General features: G+C 45.9%; 2 protein-coding genes across 2 annotated transcripts; both read left to right on the top strand.

Annotated features, from left to right (window-relative positions):
* Positions 1 to 405: 405 nt before the first annotated feature.
* LOC142854562 (cell adhesion molecule CEACAM1-like) lies at positions 406 to 8,821 on the top strand. The gene is made up of 7 exons (XM_075980370.1): positions 406 to 625; positions 1,448 to 1,807; positions 2,845 to 3,120; positions 3,594 to 3,845; positions 5,160 to 5,435; positions 7,104 to 7,379; positions 8,538 to 8,821. Exons 1-7 carry the CDS (start codon positions 562 to 564, stop codon positions 8,819 to 8,821), a joined length of 1,788 nt encoding a protein of 595 aa, XP_075836485.1. The 5' UTR covers positions 406 to 561.
* A 350-nt stretch (positions 8,822 to 9,171) lies between these two features.
* On the top strand, positions 9,172 to 20,842 carry LOC142854511 (cell adhesion molecule CEACAM8-like). Its single transcript, XM_075980230.1, has 7 exons — positions 9,172 to 9,199; positions 9,557 to 9,899; positions 10,214 to 10,260; positions 11,340 to 11,432; positions 20,177 to 20,235; positions 20,292 to 20,360; positions 20,732 to 20,842. The coding sequence occupies exons 1-7, from the start codon at positions 9,172 to 9,174 to the stop codon at positions 20,840 to 20,842; spliced, it is 750 nt and encodes a 249-aa protein (XP_075836345.1).
* Positions 20,843 to 22,249: the final 1,407 nt, after the last annotated feature.

Raw genomic sequence — 22,249 nt, 5'->3', positions numbered from 1 at the left:
TGGAGCACACAGTCCTCTTTCCAGGACACACAGGTCAACTCCTCCTGCACACAGGGATGTGAACCCCTGACATAACTTGTATCCCTGAATCAGACACCTGACTGGTGACAGCAGTGACCATAGATCGGGTCCCTCCCCAGTTGTCACTCAGACCTTTTCTCGCCCCTAGAGATTGCTGCCACTACCTCCCTGGAGTAACGCCCACTTTCCCAGAGCATTGAGATCACAGGGCAGACTGGTCTCTGCTGGGTTTTTGTGTCACAAGGAAATACACTCTTGGCTATAGGAAGTGCAGGGAGAAGGCCCTGGGGTGAGCTGCTGTTCTCTCGAGCTCAAAGTTCTGGAACACTGAACCAGAAAGAAAGGAATAGAAGGATGAGAGGCAGAATTGACTGACACACAGACTCCACCCCAGCCCATGTGACTCCAGGAGGCGTCCTCCTCAGGGAGGAGGCTCAGTTCTGAGAATAAAAGCAGAGCAGACACAAGAGCAGGCAGACTTGGCAGCAGCCTGAGAGGCAAACCTCCTTTCCAGAGGAAGACCTAGGCCGCAGCAGAGACATGGAGCTCTCCTCAGCCCTTCTCCACAAAGGGCAGCTACCCTGGAGGGGACTCCTGCTGGCAGGTGAGGAGACATTCCTCAGGGGTGTGGACAGCAGGGGAGCTCAGAGACTGGATGGGGTCTTCTGGGAGGGGGACTGTGCCTGAGAGGAGACATCTGGCTTCTGCTTGAAGCCTGAGAGCAACAGGAAGCTCCCAGTGAATGTGAATTGGTAAGTGGGGAGGAAAACTCAGGGGTTCCCCACTGCAAGTTTATCAGCACTGGCCTCTGTACCCTGAAGACTGACTCCCACAACTGTGTCAGGGTGACTCTCCAAGTAAAACTCAAACTGGGGCCAGTAAACAGGGTCATTTCATACATACGACCCTGAGGAATCCACAAATAAATCCCAGGCACTGGGACTCTGATTTGCTCACAGGAGTCTGAGCCTGTTCCAGGCAGTGGAGTTTAAACCAAAATCAAACCAGTTCTCCACACATAGTCCTGGGCAGGAAGACAGAGCAGCAAGGAAATCTAGAAGGTGGGGTTGGGGTTGACAAGGACTTCAGAAGAAACAGAGCTGGGGAGGTCAAAAAATGAAGGCTGGAATCTTTAGAGGAGGAGGTCAGAGAAGACATGCCTACATTCACCAAAGATTCTGATTGTGAACACGGATCTGAGGGAGTAAGGAGTTGGCTGTAGGGAGTAAGAAGTTGGCTGTGCAGACACCAGAGAAAAGTTTCATTCAGTGGAAAGATTTAGGGGTACTAAGGAATGGGGGTGATGCTGCTGACCTCCACCCAATAGGACACACAAACCAAGGCTGAGAGTTGAACACACCCAGGTCTCAATTTCTACCAAATGCAAAGATCTAATATTGATAGATTTTTCTCTCTTCCCTCTTAGCCTCACTTTTGATCTACTGGAGCTCTCCCACCACGGCCCAAGTCACTGTGGAAGCAGTTCCGCCCCATGTTGCTGAAGGGGCGAATGTTCTTCTACTTGTCCACAATCTGTCAGAGTCACTCCGAGTCTTTTTCTGGTACAAGGGACAAACTGTGGATGAGAGGAAAGAAATTGCACGATTTCTAATGTCCAATAATATAAAGAAACCAGGGCCTGCATGTAGCGGCAGAGAGAAAATATACCGCAATGGGTCCCTGTTCTTCCAGAACGTCACTCGGAAAGATGCAGGCACCTACATGCTATATATGAAAAAGAAAAACTTTGATATAAGGAAAGCATTCGTGCAGTTCCATGTCCACCGTAAGTAACTCTCTGTAACCTCAGGGTCGTGGGTGGAGCTAATCCTACTTCACACATAGAATTGTCAGTGCTGGATGACTGTGTTATGGTCCCCACATTGTGGCTCAAGCATTTAGTAAAGGACACGGAGTGGAGGAAACAGCAATAAATCAGGATCTCTCACTTGAATCCACCCTCAGAGAGAGGGGGGGAGGTAACTCAGCCCAGGCATGTCAGACTCTGCCTTGGGTCTTAGATGTTCATCATGAACATGGCCTTGAGAAAGACAACTTCAGGACTCAGGTAGGGCCTGGGTGACAAAACCATGAAATTTCCACAGAGACATGAACACCGGTACTTTGGTCCAGATCTCTGCCCCAGACTGGACCAGGAATGCTGAGAAGCTTATAGACTGGGCTATAATTTGACCTCCTGTTGGAGCTGACAGGGGACAATGATTGATTGTAGGCTGGTAGCCTGCTGACCTTCAGCCTGTGAGAACCATGGCTGAGGCAGGTCACCTGGGCATCTCCTCCCGAGACTCAGTGTGCTCAGCATAGGTGGGGGGCTATGAAAGACAACCAGCCGACTGTCCTGATGGTCTTCTGAGACCTCGCAGGAAGGTGGAGAGCCCTAAAGAGATGGGAGAAAAGTGTACAAATGGCAGCTCCTTGCCTCTGGGGGTCCAGCCCTGGGATTATTTCCTACAGGCAAATAGTAAGAGACACTGCTTAGTGGAAGGTCAGGGCAGGTCATTGCTCACATTTAAGGTGAACTAGTAGGCATGGCAACAATCATTTACCCTGTCTTGTATTCTAAGGAAATTGAGACAGGAAACACTGTCACTGAGTCAGGGTCACACAGGCCATACACAGCACAGGAGGCCCCACTGTCTCTGAGAGCTCAGCTACACCATCTTCTTGTAATTTGCTTCCTGCCTCATTCTTTGAGGATCTGGATTTGTTGGAAGATAGGAGACAATCTCTGTTGAAAGAGGCCCTTGCAAGAATCAGAGGCACCACACAGGGCAACCTTCTCTCTGTTGTCTGTACACACAGCACGGCTACCCAAGCCGAAAATCACAAGCAAGAATTTCTATGCCAGGGAGGGGTCTCCAGAAGCATTAATGTGTGAGCCTGAGACTGAGAATACAAACTACCTGTGGAGGAGAAATGGCCAAAGCCTCTCAGAAGGTGACAGGCTGAAGCTGTCTGAGGACAACAGGACTCTCACTTTACTCAGTGTTGTGAGGAATGACACAGGAGCCTATGAGTGTGAAACCCGGAACCCAGTGAGCACCTCCCGAAGTGACCCATTCACTCTGAACATTACCTGTGAGTATTGTCTGTTTCACCCTTTTTACAGCTGCCTAAGTACAGACAGTTAGAGCTAGGACACTCAGTCCCCTTGGGTTGGTGACATAGACCCATCACACAGATCCCTAGGCTGGCCAGGGCTTCCTGTCCCAGCACAAGTACATGCAGCCAGGCCCAGCACTGAGCTGGAATGGACTTGAGGGACATCTCCTACCTAGAGAGACTCAGGGTGATGGAGACGGGGGCAGCTCAGTCTCAGGCTCAGTGCACACGTGAGTGTGCAGTGGGGATGTTTGTGTGCTGTGCTCGGGATGGATCAGGGCTTTTGCCTGCTGTATGAATACTCTTCTACTAATCTGCACCCCAGATCTGGGTGGGGCCTGCTCAACTAAGGTTATAGCACAGCTCAGAGAGATACTATGGCCTTCTGCAGACCAGGATTGCCCTTCCCTCTGCTGATATCACATGTGCCTTTGTTCTGTTTGCTCCAGATGGTCCAGATGTACCAATCATATCCCCCTCAAATACTTACTTCCGTTCAAGGACAAACCTCAACCTCTCCTGTCAAGCAGCCTCTAGCCCTGCAATGTTCTATTGGTATTTCAATGGAAAGATTCTATCAAAAGGCAAAGAGCTCTTTATCCTCAACATCACTACTAATAACAGCGGTTCCTATTCCTGTCTCATCTATAACTATGTCTTTGGAATCATGAAGACCACAGTCAAGAACATTACAGTCCTTGGTAAGTGGATCTCTGAAGTATCAGTGCCAGGTTTGGAGTGTAGTTTTTTGGCTTTCTGGGAAGATGCAGAAGAATTTAATTTCCAGCCCTTGTCTATGAGAACAAGCAAAACTCCCCTGAGCGTCCTGCTCCATCCCTATGTCTGATCTTCTCCTGCTGCTCTGACACCTCCTGGCTGATAGGGATGGAGCTTGGAATGTGAGGAGGAGCTTCTCCCAGCCTTGGAAACCTCAGGTTGTGGGAGGGACTTCGCAGGGGAGGGAGAGCCTTAAGGTCAAGATTTCTTTCTGTCACTAACACAGCCTTCCTGTCCCCTCCATTTTCTTCTTATGACCTCCATGACTTAGAGGAACAGCCAGGGCTTTCAACTGTGCTCACATTTTTTCCCCTCTAAATACATGGAGAAAACTTCCCACAAATAGGGACCAGCAGTTCAGAGCTCTGCTCCTGTCTCAGGGGTGACTGGCTGAGCTCTGACTCCATGGGAGGGGAAGAGTGGGTGGAGAAGGCACCTGGGAGCCCCGTTCTGACTTAGAGGAAACCATGTCACTGACGACTTGATGATGCTCTTTCCCTTACTCTTCTCAAGGTTTAAAAACAAATGTTGGCTAAGTGTCGTGGTGTGTGCCTTTAAGGCCAGCACCAAGGAGGAAGAGGCAGGGAGATAGTGGGAATTTGAGGCCAGTCTGGTCTACATAGCAAGTTCCAGGCTAGCAAGGGCTCTCTAGTCAGACCTTGTCTCAAAAGAAGTTCAGTATGGAAGTTCAGAGTGGCAGGTTGTGGTCAAAACTGTGATCCCTCTCTTCTTCTCTGTCGTATTTATTCTATCTCCATGGAGCAGGATATAAATTTTTTTCTTAGAACAGAAATTCTTTAGTTTGGAATTTCTCCCAGTCCTAAGGCATAGGCTTTGACACCTCTAAGATTCACTTGGACATCTTAACCCCATGATACATTATTTAATGAAAAAGAAACAGAAGGATATTTTATAATAGAGGGACCTGACTGCTCATACTCATAGAAAGTGTGAGCAAGAATTTGCACAAAAATCATTGGGAAAAAAATTCCTATGATGAGGTTTGTGGATATCTGGACTGAAGAGGTTCCTCTGTGGAATCTACAAAAAGACCCTGAGTCAAGGGTCAATGTGGGTGATCTGGGTTGGAGGAAGGTTCAGCTCTCTCTTTACAGATTTTATTTGAACCCAAACATGCGATCTTCCAGAGGGCCATGTCATTCTGTGGGCCCTGTGAGCTGGCTGAGATCTCTGAGGATGAAGGACTCTCAGCTGTCCCCTCCACTGTTTATCCACAGAGCCAGTGACTACACCCTCCATCCAAGTCAGCAACACCACAGTCAAAGACCTGGACTCTGTGTCCCTGACCTGCTTCTCATGGGACACTGGGATCTCCATCCATTGGCTCTTCAATGGCCAGAGTCTGGAGCTCACAGATAGAATGAAGCTGTCCCTGAACAACAGCACCCTTAGCATAGACCCTGTCAGGAAGGAGGATTCTGGGAAGTATCAATGTGACGTCTCCAATCCAGTCAGTTCTGAGAGGAGTGACCCTATCCAGCTGGACATAATAGGTGAGCAACCTCCCCTCCCTTCTTACCCCATAGTGTTGGCGGTGGGGCAATTTTTTAGCAACAGTGTGCAAAATGTGTAAAAGTCACCAGGAGAAAAGCATGGCTCAAGATACAAACACAGCCAGCTTGGTGGTGGATGCATGATAATCTCATGACAAAATAACATGTAAGCTGAGCACTGTGCTGCATGCCTTTAACTTCAGCCAGCATACCAGAGTCCCAATCTCCCTGGTATTTGTAGTGAGTTCCAGGTTAGCAGGAACTACATAGTCTCAAAAGAGAATTTGTGTGGAGGATTAGAGCAGCAGGCCATGGTCAACACTGTGGCCATTCCCGTCTTCTCTGTGCTACTTATCCCATCTCTGTGCAGCAGGAAATAAATTTTTCTTTAAACAGAAATTCTTTAGTTTGGGATTTCTCCCAGTCCTGAGGTGTAGGCTTTGACACCTCTAAGATTCGCTTGAACATCTTAACCCCATGACACATTATTTAATGAAAAAGAAACGGAAGGCTATTTTATAATGAGGGACCCAACTGTTCACACTCACAGAACATGTGAACAACAATGTGTACTGATATGTCATTTATATTTTAATAAATAAAGCTTGCCTGAAGATCAGAGAGTTAAACAATCCACACTGGCCATTGATACAGACCAGGCAGTGGTGGCACACAATTTAACCCCAATAGCCACACTATTTGGCCATAAAAGCCAGACAGTAGTGGTGCACACCTTTAATCACAGCACTAGAGAGAAATACAAGATGGGAGGAGACAGCTCTCAGACAGTCTAATGCTGAGATTCCTGGAGGCAGGATCACCACTTTGGACTGAGGTAGAGGTAAGAGCCAGTGCCTGGCTGCTTTGCTCTTCTCTCCTTCAGGTTGAACCCAATATCTGTCTCTGGGTTTATTAATACTGTTACATTTGGTGCCCAACATAGGGCTCAAACCCATGAAGCTTGGATTAAGAGTCCCATGCTCTACTAACTGAGATAGATTATTCTTTTTTATTTTAGGTTTTTTAAAAAAGTAAGGGGAATGTAGTGATGTTTCATATGTATTTTAATAAATAAAACTTGCCTGAAGATCAGAGAGTAAAACAGCCACACTGGTCAGCCTTACAGACCAGGCAGTGGTGGCACACAACTTTAATCCCAGTAGCCACACTAGTTAGCCATAGAAGCCAGGCAGTAGTGGTGCAAGCCTCTACTCCCAGAACTAGAGAGGAATATACAGTGGGAGGAGACAGCTCTCAGTCAGTCTCGTGTGATTCCAGGATCGCCATTTCAGACTGAGGTAGAGGTGGCAGTGGTTGACTGGTTTGCTTCTCTGGCTGTCAGGTTGAACCCCAATATCTGTCTCTAGGTTTTTATTAATCCTAGTATAAGAATTTGCACAAGAATCAATGGAATAAACATTCCTACAATGAGATTTGTAGACACATGGGCTGAAGAGGGTCCTAGTGTGGAATCTACACGTATACCCTGAGTCAGGGTCACTATGGATGATCTTGGTAGGAGGAAGACACAGCTGTCTCCTGAAAGAGCACATCTTGAACCCAAACATGCAATCTTGCAGAGATCCACATCATTCTGTGGGTCTTGTGAGCTGGCTGAGATCTCTGAGGATGGACTCTCAGCTGGGCCTCTCCACTGTTTATCCACAGAGCCAGTGACTAAACCCTCCATCCAAGTCAGCAACACCACAGTCAAAGCACTGGACTCTGTGTCCCTGAACTGCTCTTCAAACGACACTGGGATCTCCATCCATTGGCTCTTCAATGGCCAGAGTCTGGAGCTCACAGACAGAATGAAGCTGTCCCTGGACAACAGTACCCTCAGCATAGACCCTGTCAAGAGGGAGGATTCCGGGGAGTATCAGTGTGAGGTCTCCAATCCAGTCAGTTCTGAGAGGAGTGACCCCACCCAGCTGACCATAATAGGTGAGCGACCTCCCCTCCCTTCTTACCCCACAGTGTTAGGGGTGAGGCAAATTTTCATCAGCAGTGTGCAAAATGGGTAAAGTCACCAGGAGAAAAACATGGCTCAAGACTCAAATACAGTCAGCTTAGTGATGAATGCATGTTAATCTCATGATAAACACCACACAAGCTGAGCACAGTGCTGCATGCCTTGAACCCCAGCCAGCACACGAGAGGCAGAGACAGGTGGATGTCTATGAGTTCCCAACCTCCCTGGTCTTTGTAGTTCCAGGTTAGCCAGGGCTGCATAGTGAGACCTGGAGAGAGAGAGAGAGAGAGAGAGAGAGAGAGAGAGAGAGAGAGAGAGAGAGAGAGAGGAAGAGACAAGAGACAAGAGAGAAGAGACAAGAGAGAAGAAGGGGAGGAGGAGGAGGAGGAGGAGGAGGAGGAGGAGGAGGAGGAGGAGGAGGAGGAGGAGGAGAGGAGAGGAGAGGAGAGGAGAGGAGAGGAGAGGAGAGGAGAGGAGAGGAGAGGAGAGGAGAGGAGAGGAGAGGAGAGGAGGAGGAATGGGAGCACAAGGCCAGCCCAGGTAACATTGTGAGACTCTGTCTCAATAGAGAATCTGTATGGAGGATTAGAGCGGCAGCTGTGGTCAACATTGTGGCCATTCCCGTCTCCTCTGTGGTACTTATCCCATCTCCATGCTGCAGGCAATAAATTTTTCTTCAAACAGAAACTTATTATTTTGGGATTTCTCCCAGTCCTGGGATCTAGGCTTTGACACCTTTAGGATTACCTGGGAGATTTTAACCCCGTGACACATTATTTAATGAAAAAGAAACAGAGGCTATTTTATAATAGAGGACCTGATTGCTCATACTCATAGAAAGTGTGAGCAAGAATTTGCATAAAAATCAGTGGAAAAATATTCCTATGATGAGATTTGTGGACATCTGGACTGAAGAGGTTCCTGTGTGGAATCTACAAAAAGACCCTGAATCAGGGGTCACTGTGGGTGATCTGGGTAGGAGGAAGGTTTGGCTCTCTCATTACAAACCGTATCTTGAACCCAAACATGCGATCTTCCAGAGGGCCATGTCATTCTGTGGGCCCTGTGAGCTGGCTGAGATCTCTGAGGATGAAGGACTCTCAGCTGTCCCCTCCACTGTTTATCCACAGAGCCAGTGACTGCACCCTCCATCCAAGTCAGCAACACCACAGTCAAAGACCTGGACTCTGTGTCCCTGACCTGCTCCTCAAACGACACTGGGATCTCCATCCATTGGCTCTTCAATGGCCAGAGTCTGGAGCTCACAGATAGGATGAAGCTGTCCCTGAACAACAGCACCCTCAGCATAGACCCTGTCGAGAGGGAGGATTCCGGGGAGTATCAGTGTGAGGTCTCCAATCCAGTAAGTTCTGAGAGGAGTGACCCCATCCAGCTGGACATAATAGGTGAGTGACTTCCCCTCCCTTCTTACCCCACAGTGTTGGGAGTGGGGCAAATTCTTTATCAGCAGTGTGCAAAATGTATAAAAGTCACCAGGAGAAAAACATGGCTCAAGATACAAATACAGTCAGCTTGGTGGTGGATGCATGATAATCTCATGATAAAACACAAAGCAAACTGAGCACGGTGCTGCACGCCTTTAAACCCAGCACACCAGTGGCAGAGAAAGTGTATCTTCATGAGTTCCCAACCACTCTGGTCTTTGATTAGCAGCACCGGCCACTGTATGCTGAAGACTGACGTTCCCACTATGTCAGGGTGACTCTGCAAGTAAAATCCAGACTGGGGCCATTAAGCAACATCATGACATATGACCCTGAAGAATCCACAAGTAAACCCCAGGCTCTGGGACACTAATTTGCTCACAGGTATTTGAGCCTGTTCCAGGCAGTGGAGTTTAAACCAAAATCAAACCAGTCCTTCTCACAGAGTCCTGGAGCTCCTGGGCGGGAAGACAGAGCAGAAAAGACCTGAGGGACTGAGGGAGTGAGGGGTTGGCTGTGCAGACACCCGAGAACTCAGTTTCATTCAGTAGAAAGATTCAGGGGTACTGAGGAATGGGGGTGATGTTCCTGACCTCCCCCCAATTGGACACACACCAAGGCTAAGAGTTGAACACACTCAGGTTTCAAATTTCTACCAAATGCAAAGATCCTAATATTGATAAAGTTTTCCCTCTTCCCCTTAGCCTCTCCCAGCACTGCCCAAGTCACTGTAGAAGCAGTTCTATCCCATGTCGCTGAAGTGAAGGACATTCTTCTGCGTGTCCATAATCTGCCAGATACAGCCCAAGTCTTTTTCTGGTACAAGGGAAAAAATTTGGATAAGAGAAATGAAATCGCACGATTTCTAGAATCCAAAACAACAAATAAAACAAGGCCTGCTTACAGATTCAGAGAAAAAATACACCACATTGGATCCTTGCTCTTCCAGATCATCACTCAGAAAGATGCAGAAGCCTACATGTTACGTATGAAAATGGAAAACCTTGACCTCAGGAAGGCATCCAAGCACGTCCATGTGCACCCTAAGTAGTTCTTTGTAATCTCTGGTGGAGGAAGCCGTGCTGTCACCCCTGGGAATGGCACATACATGGTTTGCAAATGGAGCTCTTTAGAAGGCAAAGCACTTTGAAGAATCCCACCCATTTGTCAAGGACCTTCGGAAACAATACTGCAGACCTCTGTGCTGATCCCAGGGCTGCATGGGCTTCAGGCCTCTCTAACTTCCCCTGTGTTTATTCCTAGGGTGACTCTTAGTTCTGCTTTGTTAGTCGTGATTGTGCCTGAGTTTACTGGGAATTAAAGACTCTGCAGAAAAATTAAATTTCTCTGATGTGTTACAGAAACCAGTTTCTCCTCTTGCCCCTGGCTGCCTTTGCAGTCATCCTGAGTGAGCAGGAGGAGCTCACTAAGGTTAATGATTATTGTTTTTTCAGTCCCCAAAGAGATAAATATCCTACAAAGAACTTAGAACATGGTTTCTTAAAGGATGACATTAAAAACTTACAGAAACATATAAGGAAAAGATATAGGACACAAAAGGTCAGGCATTTCTTTGGTGTCAGGACATGAAAACTCAGATATTCTTCCAGTGTCAACTTGTCAATAAAGGAATCTAAAACTTCCAGTTCCCTTAAGAGAAAGGTACAGGTAGAAATTGTCAGGAAGAATAGGAATTTAGTCCAGCAGTTAAAGCGTTAGGTATTAATCATTACTATTTTCAGAACTTATAAAGATTTGAATTATAACTGTAGTCCACAAAAACGTGATACACAGATTACTTAGAAACTGGCATACACCTGAAAATGATATCCTAGGTGTGACAATACACTCAGCTGGTGACAAAGATATGAAAGTATCACAGTGTGAAGAGCTAATCGCAGGGCTTTAGTCTCTTAGTTTGTAATCAGATGTTTACCGCCAGCTAGATGTGTCTGGCCGGATATAAACATTTGGCTTGCACTATAACGATATGGGGTAAAGGTCAATGATGACAAGGGAGTGGGAAGAAGAAAAACTGAAATGAATAAATGTTAATGATTCTTGGAAAATGATTAATGAGAAATGATTTGAAACTGCTCATGCTTGAATGCATTAGAACTTCTGTGAATATAGACAGCCTGAACTAGTTGGGCCATTGGTTTGAAACACAACAGGTGGCCAGAATCTTCATTCTTTGCCAACTTCACACATCCATCTTGTGACACAGAACCCCCCGGGTCTGGACTCCAGCACTCTGTGTCATGGGTGGACCAAATCCTACTTCACACATAGGATTGTCAGCCTGGATGACTCTGTGTTATGGTCCCCACACCGTGGTTCAAGCATTTAGTGAAGGACATAGAATGGAAGGAACAATAAATCAGGCTGCCTCATTTGAATCTACCCTCAAGAAGAGGGGGTGAGTTAACTTACAAGAATCAGAGGCACCACACAGGGCAACCTTCTCTCTGTTGTCTGCACACACAGCACTGCTACCCAAGCCCAGCATCACAAGCAACAATTCCAATCCCCTGGAAGGTGAGGACTCAGTAGTATTCATGTGTGAGCCTGAGACTCATGGTGCTATGAATACATTACTAGTACAACCACTCTAGAAGAAAGTTTGATAATTTCTCCTAAAGTCAAACACACACTTCTACAACCCAGCCATCTCATGGGATCACTAGACATTTATTTAATCAAAAAAAAAAACATAAACACATGCACAGAGTTGTACATGAATGTTAACAGCATCATAATACATAACAACTAATAATCTGAAAAATTCATCAACAGAGAAACTGAACAAGTCATCGTGTGTCCACAGGTAAAAATACTCAACTACTAGTGAAGAGATAAATGTGTAAAACAAAATGCATGGATCCTGCTGGATACTATGACACACAGCTGAGCATTTGAGCCCAAAAAGTCTAAGTCATCCTAAACAGAAAAATTCTCTCTCAAGAAACAAAAGATGAGGAATTAGTGAGTTGTCTCCAGAATTAAGAGTACTTGCCGCTCTACCAAAGGACCAAGTTTGGTTCCCAGCACATATGTTGGGCAGGTCAAATTCGCCTGTGACTCCTGTACCAAAGGATGAAACACCATCTTCTGGCCACTGTGTACATATGTACACATTACTGCACACACACACACACACACATGTACATTAAACATAAGTAAAATTAATCTTTTGAGAAAAGATAAATTTTAACAATATCACCCATACACACAAGGAGCACATGATGCCATTTAAATTTTCAAAAGCAGATAATTCTAATTACTAGTGCTAAGAATTCACACTTGGGAGCTAGAGAGATAGCTCAGTAAATAGCTGTGGACGCTCATCCAAAGAACCCATGTTTCATTCCCAGCATCCACATGGTGGCCCACAGTCATCTATAATTCCAATTCTAGGGGAGTCTCTTCTAGTTTTCCTCAGGCACCAAGGCACACAGTGGTACACAGGAGAATATGTAGACAAAATATTGACATATATAAAAATTTTTATTATGTTTTTAAAAAGAATTGACACTTGAAGGTGGGATATACTGCAAATGTATTCAAAGAGATTTTGGAGTCAAATCACACATCATAATTCAAGTGGTTATTACATATTTACCAAAATTCAGGGTGTAAGTTGACAGGGTTGTTAGTGAGGAGGCTGGTGCAGGAGAATTGCTTGAGCCCAGGAATTTGAGACCAGCCTAGGCTACATAGCACAACCCTTAACACAAAAGAAAATATAGCGCAGAGACTAGAGCTCGCTGTTTTTCCATCTTCCTCTCGGAGAGGCAGCTTCGCTTCTGCCTCTCTTCCCTCTTCTCTGTCTCTTCCCCCCTGTCTCTCTCCCCTCTCCTCTCCTCTCCTCTCCTCTCCTCTCTCTCTCTCTCTCCCCTTCTCCCTTCCCCTTCATAACCCTCTGAATAAATATTCAACCTCACTCTGTAAGTCGTGTCTATCCATGTCTCAGTCTTCTGCCCACCCGCCATGTGTCTCCCTGCCTGGGACCAGCCACTGCTCGGGGACTGGCAGCTGTCTCTGCATGGGACTGGCTGCTCCCAGGGCCTGCTGCCTACTGCCACCATTTGAGACCTACAGCATTTCTGCTGCCTACTGCTGCTGGGGATCTTGCAGCATTTTTTAAAAAATTATAAAACCCACCCTCCAGTTCTCTATCAAACTCATGGGCTCTTTGAAATGAAATTTATTTTTAATTGACATAAAAACATAAAATTGTACAGAATAATAGAAAACCTTGTAGCATGAATTCTAATTGGCCCTAATGATAAAAACTCAGAGTCAGCCATCAGGGATAAAAGCTGAAGGGTCAGAGAATCAGAGCAGCCAGGCACTGAGACTAAAGGGGCGATCCTGTCCTCAGACTCACTGCCATAAGCTCCTGTCCCGTACCACGTTATATTCCTCTCTCCACCCAGCCATACACCTTCCTGTCTCTGTCTCCCCAGTGATGGGATTAGAGGTGTGTGCCACCACTACCTGGCCTCTATGGCTAACTAGTGGCTTCTGCACTAGTTAACTGCACTCTGATCTTCAGGCAAGCTTTATTTGTTAGATCATAAACAAAATACCATCACATTCCCTTTTTTGTCTAATGTAAAAACTAATAGAAGAAAAACTATATACAATTAGTACAGTAACTATATACAATATATACTGGCAATACATACATCAACAATGTCTAGTCCATTTGCATTTAACAAATTCAGGGAAACTACTACATTATCTATCCTATCTTGGTGAGTCCAAAGTGTTATACCTAATTTACTTTTGATTCAAACTTGAACTACCAACTCAAAATTATCTTTTTATGTCTCTCAAACTTATATACTTTAAATTGCTTCTTTTCATTCTTATGGCTTTATATTTGAATATTAAAATAATTTACATCTTATAAAAAGAAATTATCTCTTGAAAGGGAGAAAAGACACTATTAGTACAATTTAAAAAACACTATTTGTAGTCAAGCACTCACTCATAAGTGGATACTAGCTGTAAGTAAAGGATATTGAGCCTATAGTTCATGATCCTAGAGAAGCTAAGTAACAAAGTGAAGCCTAAGAAAAACATACATAGATCCACCTGGAAAAGGGAAATAGAAAAGATCACCTGAAAAAATTGGAGCATGAGGGAGGGGAGAGAAGGGATGGTGAAAGAAGAGGAGGGGGAGAAGAACTTGAGGGAACAGGGTAGTCGAGATGGAAGAAAGACAGAGATGAGAGCAAGGAAAGAGATATTTTGATTGAGGGAGACATTATGAGACTAGCAAGAAACCTGGCACTAGAGAAATTCAAAGATACAAGGATGACCCAGCTAAGACCCTGAGCAATAGAGGAGAAGGTGAGCAAAATGGCCTTGACCTGTAGTCAGATTGATGAATATCTTAAATGTCACCATAGAACCTTCATCCACCAACTGATGGAAACAGAGGCAGAGATCCACACTGGAGCACTGGGCAGAGCTCCCAAAGTCCAGCTAAAGAGTAGGAGGAGTGAAAATATGAGCAAAGAGGTCAATACCATGGTGGGGACACCCACTGAACAGTTTACCTGAGTTAATGGGAGCTCATCAACTCCAGCCAGACAGGGAAGGAACCAGCATAGAACCAAACTAGATCCTCTGAATGTGAGTGACAGTTGTATGGCTGGAACAGACTGCAGGGCCACTGGCAGTGGCACCAGGATTTATCCCTACTGCTTGTATTGGCTTTTTGGGAACCTATTCTCTTCGGATGGATACCTTGCTCAGCCTAGATATAGTAGAGAGGGCTTTGCACCGTCCCCAAAGCAATGTGCCTTACCCTCTCTGAGGAGTGGATGGAGGGTGGAGTGGAGGATAGGTAGAGGGAATAGGAAGAGAGGAGAGAGTGAGAACTGAGATTGGCATGTAAAATAAATAAAGACAGTTTGTTTACTTTTTAAAAAAAGAAAATAAACTTAAAGAAAGAAAACCACCGTTTGCTGCTCTCACAATAGCAGACAGCTGTGAACTACATGCTACTAGCTTGCCCTTGCGTCATTTCTACACAGTAAGGCAAATACACATGAAACACTCTGCAAGGTCCTAAAATTTCCCTTTGAAACATATAACTAAGTTTTGGCAAACCTCAACCTAATTATCCTTTAATCTTAGTTGCTGAATGGCCGGACACTCCGCTCCATCCATCTGCTCTAACAATGACCTCATTGAATTTCACAGACTTCAGATACTTTTATTGAATTTAATTTTAAATTGTTTTTATTGAGCTATGCTTGCTAGTTATATTGTGTTTTTGTACAGCCTGAACAGTTGGTGACTGTTTTTTTATAGCACCTTATAATATCCTTCCCAGAAACATGAGTTGGTTTGTGTTTATTTTCTGAGACTGCAGGAATGTTAATCTGAGTATTGAATTGATGCAACAGATCATGACCCCATAAATTCACTGTGATATTAGACACATATGGCCTCAGCCTTCCTCTCTATTCTTCTGGCCTTATGCATTCAACCCATCTTATGCTGTTCTACGTGAGATAGGATTCCAATTCCTAGGAATTGAACAGCAGCCTCCTGAAGAGGCCAATTCGGATGCCAAGATTCTAGAGTAATAATAGTCACATCTGCACCCATGTCTAATAATCCTTCAATTATAATATTATTTATTCATACTCTCAGCTTTGGTCTTTGATAATTTACACAAGTCTGCCAATATGTTTCCTGTTTTCTATTAAAATTTTTACCTCATCCTCTATGTTTATTCTATCATCCAGAACAGTATGGCTTTTTACAACAGGCACTAGATTTTTTCATTTTCCTGGGAGGTGTGTTCTCCACAGTGACTGAGAATGACTGGACCGCATTTGCCCTGTGGGCCTGAAAGAGGCCCCCCAAGAAGTTTCCCAATGGTAACGTGTTGCCTTGTTTGTTTCTTGCTGATCTACATTCATTGATCCAACGTTGGTCTTTGCCTCATCGTCTACATAATCCAGAAGATGGAGACCTTCTATTTTGTCATTCCCAGAGAAAACATTTTTCAAGGAATATCTTGTCTACAATCCCTTCTCGGATGTCCTATTCTACCACAATTAAAACATTTGGTATTTTTATGTCTCTTCATACTTTTGGAAATTGCTTCTCCTACCCAAGCCTCCGTATTATAATCTAATAACTCAAAATTGACTCTGCAGGATCTAATCATCCATTGGTGCTGCTCTGACCTTTAGAGACCCAAGAATCTTTTTTGCATTCTAAGTTGGCATTTTCAAAAGCCAGAGATTCAATAAGTACTCATCTAGCTTCTGGATCCCTATTTGTACAGCTTTAGTTAATCTTTGTAAAATGTCACTAAAGGGTTCTCTTGGACCTTGTATGATCATAGTATATGATTCAATTTTTCTTCCTAGTTCTTGAATCTTGTCCCAAGAATTCAAGGCTGCTTTATGGTACAGAGACAAGGTGTGTTCATTATAAAGGTTTGACTCTGTGGATCAGCATAATGGCCCTCATCAGAGTCAGAGCAGGCCTGGCAGAGGCCAGGGAAACCTCAGAGGAGTTGTGGCAGTAGCAGGCCAGATAAAATCACGTGGGCACAGGCTACAGGAGGCTGTAGACAGGACCAAGCTGCATGGGCATGGGCCAGCAGGAAATTGCCAAATTGCTGCAGCAGGCCAGTTGAGCCTAACCATGCACAGCTACCCAAAGCGGTAGTTTGGCTGTGGGGTATAGTTCAGCTGCCTGGGCTGGGAGACGGTTCTGGGGCCCTGGGCAGGGCCTGGCAATGACATGGATTCAGACCATGTTGGCACCAATTTGTTGGCTTCCAAAATAGTTCAACAATAGCCTGGATTGGAGTATAACAAGGTGTATTTATCTAGGGATAAACTAACAGAAAGAGTAGCAATCTGCAGTCCTCTGCTTGCACTGGGAATTGGAACCAAATCCAGCAGCAACAGGCCCATGCCCGCTTTTCATCTGCATTTATATTACATGAGACAATGCCCAAAGTGGACCAGTATCTTAAATACTATAGGCTGAAGGAGTTCCCACAGCACCTAAACATAACTCCAGTAGCACACACACTGAGAACAACAATAAAATCATCTTAAATGCCATATTCTGTATATCTCTAGAGTGTTTGCAGATGACATGTCTATCTAAACTATATCTCTTTTGACCTGGCAGGATGTCATCTGGCAGGATGCACTCAGGCAGTACTCTGGCCAGCCCAGGGACCTATGGCTGCTATGTCACTACATACACTATATGCAGTGCAAAAAGGTCCCTTTAAGAGACAAGCTCTGCCCATTCCTGCTCTTTCTGGTCTTCTTCTGAAGAGTCAAACAGATCTCTGCCTCTGCCCCCCCTCACTCTCTCTTCCCTCCCCTTTACCTTTCTCTCAACAAACTTCACACTCAAGCTCTGTCTGCATAGCATATTTGTCTCCTGCCCACCATGGGGCCTCTTGCTCTCATCCACCAAGGTCCCTTTCCCACCATTTTACATTTCATGCCATGAAACTGGGCAGGCTCTCCTGTCCATTCCTTCTTTGAGCTGGCAGCTTGAAGACCACCCTGTAACTTTCAACCTGGTCACTGTTCCAAGTAAGGATTGCTGAATTCTACATTGAACACCAGCAAAATCGGCAGTAGTGGTATGCCACCTGCCTCTCTGACTATGTGCTCCATGACTGAGGATTTGTCTCGTGACTATGATTTCTTCTTGCCTTTTGGTTCCAATTGAAAGTCCCAGCACTGGGAAACCACGTGTCTTTTGAGCTCAGAGCCCTTCCAGCCACTGTACCCACATGGCAGTGTTTGGGTGCAACTTGTGCCTACCCAATCACTATGGCCCCTAACTTATCAACAGTAATGGACCCAAGGCCAACTTGAGCCACGGTCCACACTGAACTTTTGACACGCTGGCGTACCTCCTCCGGACCTTTTGCCTCACTCATGAAAACTGTGCCTGCCCTAATACACCTCTCAGACATCAATCCAAACAGCCAATTACCAGCCCTCTATATCCCGCCATTTCACGGGACCTTCTCAAAGTCTGCCAGCAAGCCAGTAGATAGAAACAGACTCCCCTTTCTCTATACTCACACTATCAATTTTTTCCACCCCTGCCCTAAACTCCCTATGTTCTTTTCCCCATTGTCTTTGCTTGTTTGTGTGCTTCTTGTTTCTGGCGTGTGATCTAGCCATGCTAAAACTCTCTCCTGCCCACCAGCACAGCCTCCTGCTGCATCCCACCATGGCTAAGCTGTCTCAGGGCAGGATCCTCTCTCCACCTGGGAACATTCTGTTTCTCTAAGCATCTCATGCTCCTGTTCACAATATCTCGCTCTTCTGTTTGTCCTGTCTCTGCTGCCATCCAGCTTGGGGTGGTGGGTCCACCTTTTCTGCCTGGCCTGTTGCTGTTCTCTCTCTGTTCCCACCCTTTCAGCCACAGCCTGGGTGAATGGGTTCTGGGTCCTCTATCCCTCCTGGCTGTGGGCTGGCATTGTATGCTTTGGATGTTTCCTACCTGCTTCATGTATGAAAGCATGCATGAACATTGTATCCACACGGGTGTGATTCTGGTTGTTTTAAATGTATGTTGGTTTTTTGGTTTTGGGGTTTTTGTTTGTTTGTTTTGGGGGGGTTGTTTTTTGTTTGTTTGTTTGTTTTTTGGTTTTTCAAGACACGGTTTCTCTGTGTTGCTTTGGAGCCAGTCCTGGAACTAGCTCTTGTAGACCAGGCTGGCCTCGAACTCATGTATCCTGTATGTCTGTCTTGTTAATTGGGTCTATTTGAAATTTGCATGCTTGTTCTCAGAAACACATGGTTTCTCAGTACCTTGCAACATGTGGGCAGGCGCCATCTTGGCTAAGGGCGTTGTAACTGCCATCTTTACTAGGATGGCCACGTGACTGTGCCACTCATTCCTGGGGCAGGGCGGGGCTGCAGACTCAAGCAGTTCTGCCCATAAAAAGCAGTGCCTGCTTCAGCCCGCCCCAACAGCCAGAGCATGTGTGTCACCTGTCACCACCTGCCTTTTCTCCACTAGCTATGCTTTTCAAAATCCCTGCTAGGCAGAGCCAGTTCATTGTCTTCCCTTTGTCCCCAACTCTTTACACTGACCTTGTTGCATGTGGTGTGTTTGCATGACGTTATGCCTTGGCAGGGCCCACCGAGGCATTGATTTCATACAATGACCCTACTCGTCTGTAACAGATCTGCTCTCATCCACCTGTGACAAATCTGCTTTGTCCTTCATTCTCTGTTGGCAGCTGGGTCTACAAGGTGTGACTCAGAGATTATGAAGCCAGCTCCCTCTTGCTTAGTATCCATGTGATGCTTGATTTAACTTTAGGTAATTGTAAGCTAGTTTTAACACTCTGTGTGTGTGCGTGCACACACGCGCGCATGTGTGTGCAACTTAAACTCAGTTGCAAGCATGTGTACATGAAGTTATTAAAGAAAATATTTTAAACATTCCTGTTTCTGAACTGAACATTGTGTTCACATCCAAAGCATCAAGAACAGCCCTGCTCCCACTGCCAGGGGTAGACCAAGTTACACAACTGTTACATATTTGCAGAAGGCCTAGGTGAGTTCTGTGGAGGTTGTTGGTTCAGGCTCTGTGTGTACCCATGAGCTAGGCTAGCCGTTTTTTGTGGGCTTTTCCTGCGATGTCCCTGACCCTTCTGGCTCCAACAATCCCTTTTCCCTCTCCTCTGCAGGACTCCCGGAGCTCGGCCCCAAGTTTGGCCATTGGTCTCCATCTGTCACTGGATGAAGGCTCACCTGACTGATGTGCTCACTAGAAAACATCAGTGAAGCGGTGCTGCCACCTTGTGACCATGACTGGTGAAACATACTTAACTCTTCTCTTTTGGAGAGCAGGTAGGAAGGTGAAATCCAGCCCGCAGCACAGAGCACTGTCACATTTGAAAATGAAAGGGTTTTTTTCTTTGTTATATTTTTATTTGTTCCAGGTGGGGGCACTGTGCACCGGCGGAGGCCAGAGGACAACTTGCAGGTCAGCTCTCTTCTTATACCATGCGAGTCCCAGGATCAATCTCCAGACCCCAGGTTCAGTGATGGGAGCCCTCACTGCGGAGCCATTTTGCTGGCCAGGAAAGAGAAGGTTTTATAATTCCCAACACTTTGGTGTCGGTGGAACACCCAGTTTCCAAGCCGCGCTCTAACAATGTCACCCTTGAAATCACCATGACAGGCGTTTTCAGACATCTAGCCCTGCCTGAAGTGCCGAGAAATAAATGTAGGGATCCCGGGTGCTGGTTCTCTGGGGCATGGTCTCACCTTGTGCTCTCTCTTCAGTCCTGGTTCTGCTCTCGGCAGGCACGGGTGCCAGCCGGTACCAGAGAACACCCCCCCAAGTGCCACTTTCCAAGTGATGTAATCTGAAGCTCTCCTGTCATGTCCCCGTGCCCAGGTGAAGCGCAGAAACCAGAGCAGAAACCGAATTCTTGGAATGTCTAGCCAGAGCCGCACTGCGGCAGGAGTGCCGGCTTCCCCATCCTAGACCGCGTTCTTAATTAGAGCCGAATCACACATCTACTGCCTCTTCCCACCTGTGCTGTGGGCAGCCCCAGACCTCTTTGCGTGTGTCTTTTTTATTTTGTGAGACAAATCTCACATCATAGCTAAAGCTGAAAGATCGCGGGATTGGCATGGATGAGTTCCCTCCTAGGGACTCGGCTGCTCCGAACCAAGCGGTTGATCTGCCTCTCCGAAAGCATGTATGGATCATTTGATTCTGCTGGCTTCTGCCACATTTGGTTCCAGATTCCAGAGTCTGCTCCTTCAGCTGCTGTTCCCCTCCCCCGTTCTAGCCCCCTCTCTGCTGTATACCTGTCTCTCTCGCTCCTACAGCCTTCTATGCCCGCCCTATGCCCACCCGCCTGGGCACCCATCCTGCATTTCTCCTCTCGGGTCTGCTACACCCGGCCAGGCTATGCCCACGTGGGCACATATTTCTACTAAGGACACATAGCCTCTTCCTTTTCACCAAAGCCTTAGCTGTTCTCTCTTCTGTCTGTCTGTCTGTCTCCTCTCTTTAAGTCTCTATTTCTCTCCTCTCCTCTCTCTCTCACCAGGATGTAAACCCTAGCTGCCTGCTTTGTCTACTATTACTACAAAAGCCACACTGGTGTGTCTGGAAGCTCCTCTCGCCCCACTGAGCCCAATCACAAAGACAAGGGACGCCTTTCCTCTGTGGTCGGGAACACTTTTCTCTCCGGCAAGTTTCCCATTCTGCTTGGGGATGCCCCAGTGGAAATCCTTGTCACAACCACACTTTATTCAGCTCAGCTCTGCTCTTTCTCTGGGCTCCCCCTAGGAACTGAGCCCCACCTGTGACTTCCTAAGACCCTTTCCTTGTCCCCTCCTCTAGAAGCTGCCTGCAGTCCACCGCCACTATGCTCTCTCTGTCTCAGCTCCCTCTTGGAGCTCATAGAACTCCTTCTGCAACCCTGTCTCTCCCCTCCCTGGACTCCAAACAGCCTGGCCTCAGTCCAGCTCAATGGCCAAAGATTGGCATGCTTGTTTTTCAAATTTTCTCCTATGATTACAATTTCTGCCACTGCACAAACCAGTGACCCCCAAACCTCTTCTATCTGAACTTTCTCCGCTCTCCACCTCCTAATGTCTCTTATCTCTAACGTTTCTCCACTTCCTATGCTGAAAAACCTTCCGTCTCTGTGATTTCTCTGAGCTCTACTCTCAAAATCCCCTCAAGGACTGTGCTGCAGACTCCATCTCTGGATTTGTAAGGGTGTGCTTGCTTTTTTAAAAATCTAAAAAATCTGCAACAAAAACTTGGCTTAAAGTTTATAACAAAAGGCTTAAAAAACATCTCTACATGGGTAATCCTAATTTCCTACAAGTAGGGATTCAACTCTTGTTTACAATATGCTATGTATGTAACTGGGATCTGGCTCTTGTTTGAAAATAGATCCACTGAAACAATAGATGCTTTAACAACAAGCACATGATTTGCAGATGTCTTGACTGAGGTTACAGGTCCACTATTAACAAGGTGAGGAAATCCCAGCCTCTCCATGGGCTGCATTTGCAGTTTAAAGTTTACTGCATGTTTAGTTTAAAGTTTTATTCAGATACTGAAGGATCTTCAACTCAAATCTTTAAGGCTCAAACTTAACAGGGATAAAAGCTATAAAATCCTAATCTTAAAAATGCTACTAACTCATAAACTGCTATGTAATTTATTTAGTGACAAGTTTTATTGAGTCTCCCGTTCGTGTTTTCAAGATTAAACCTAAAGCAAGTAACTAAAAACCTCCCTTCCTGTCATCTTACATCTCTGTCTCCCCTCCACAAGCCCCCAACCCCAAGCCCAGGGAAGCCACTTCTATCTATCCGTGTGCTAAA

This window comes from Microtus pennsylvanicus, chromosome 1, assembly GCF_037038515.1.
Source record: "Microtus pennsylvanicus isolate mMicPen1 chromosome 1, mMicPen1.hap1, whole genome shotgun sequence".
Lineage (NCBI taxonomy): Eukaryota > Metazoa > Chordata > Mammalia > Rodentia > Cricetidae > Microtus > Microtus pennsylvanicus.
This window is presented reverse-complemented; position numbering and strand designations above follow the sequence as displayed.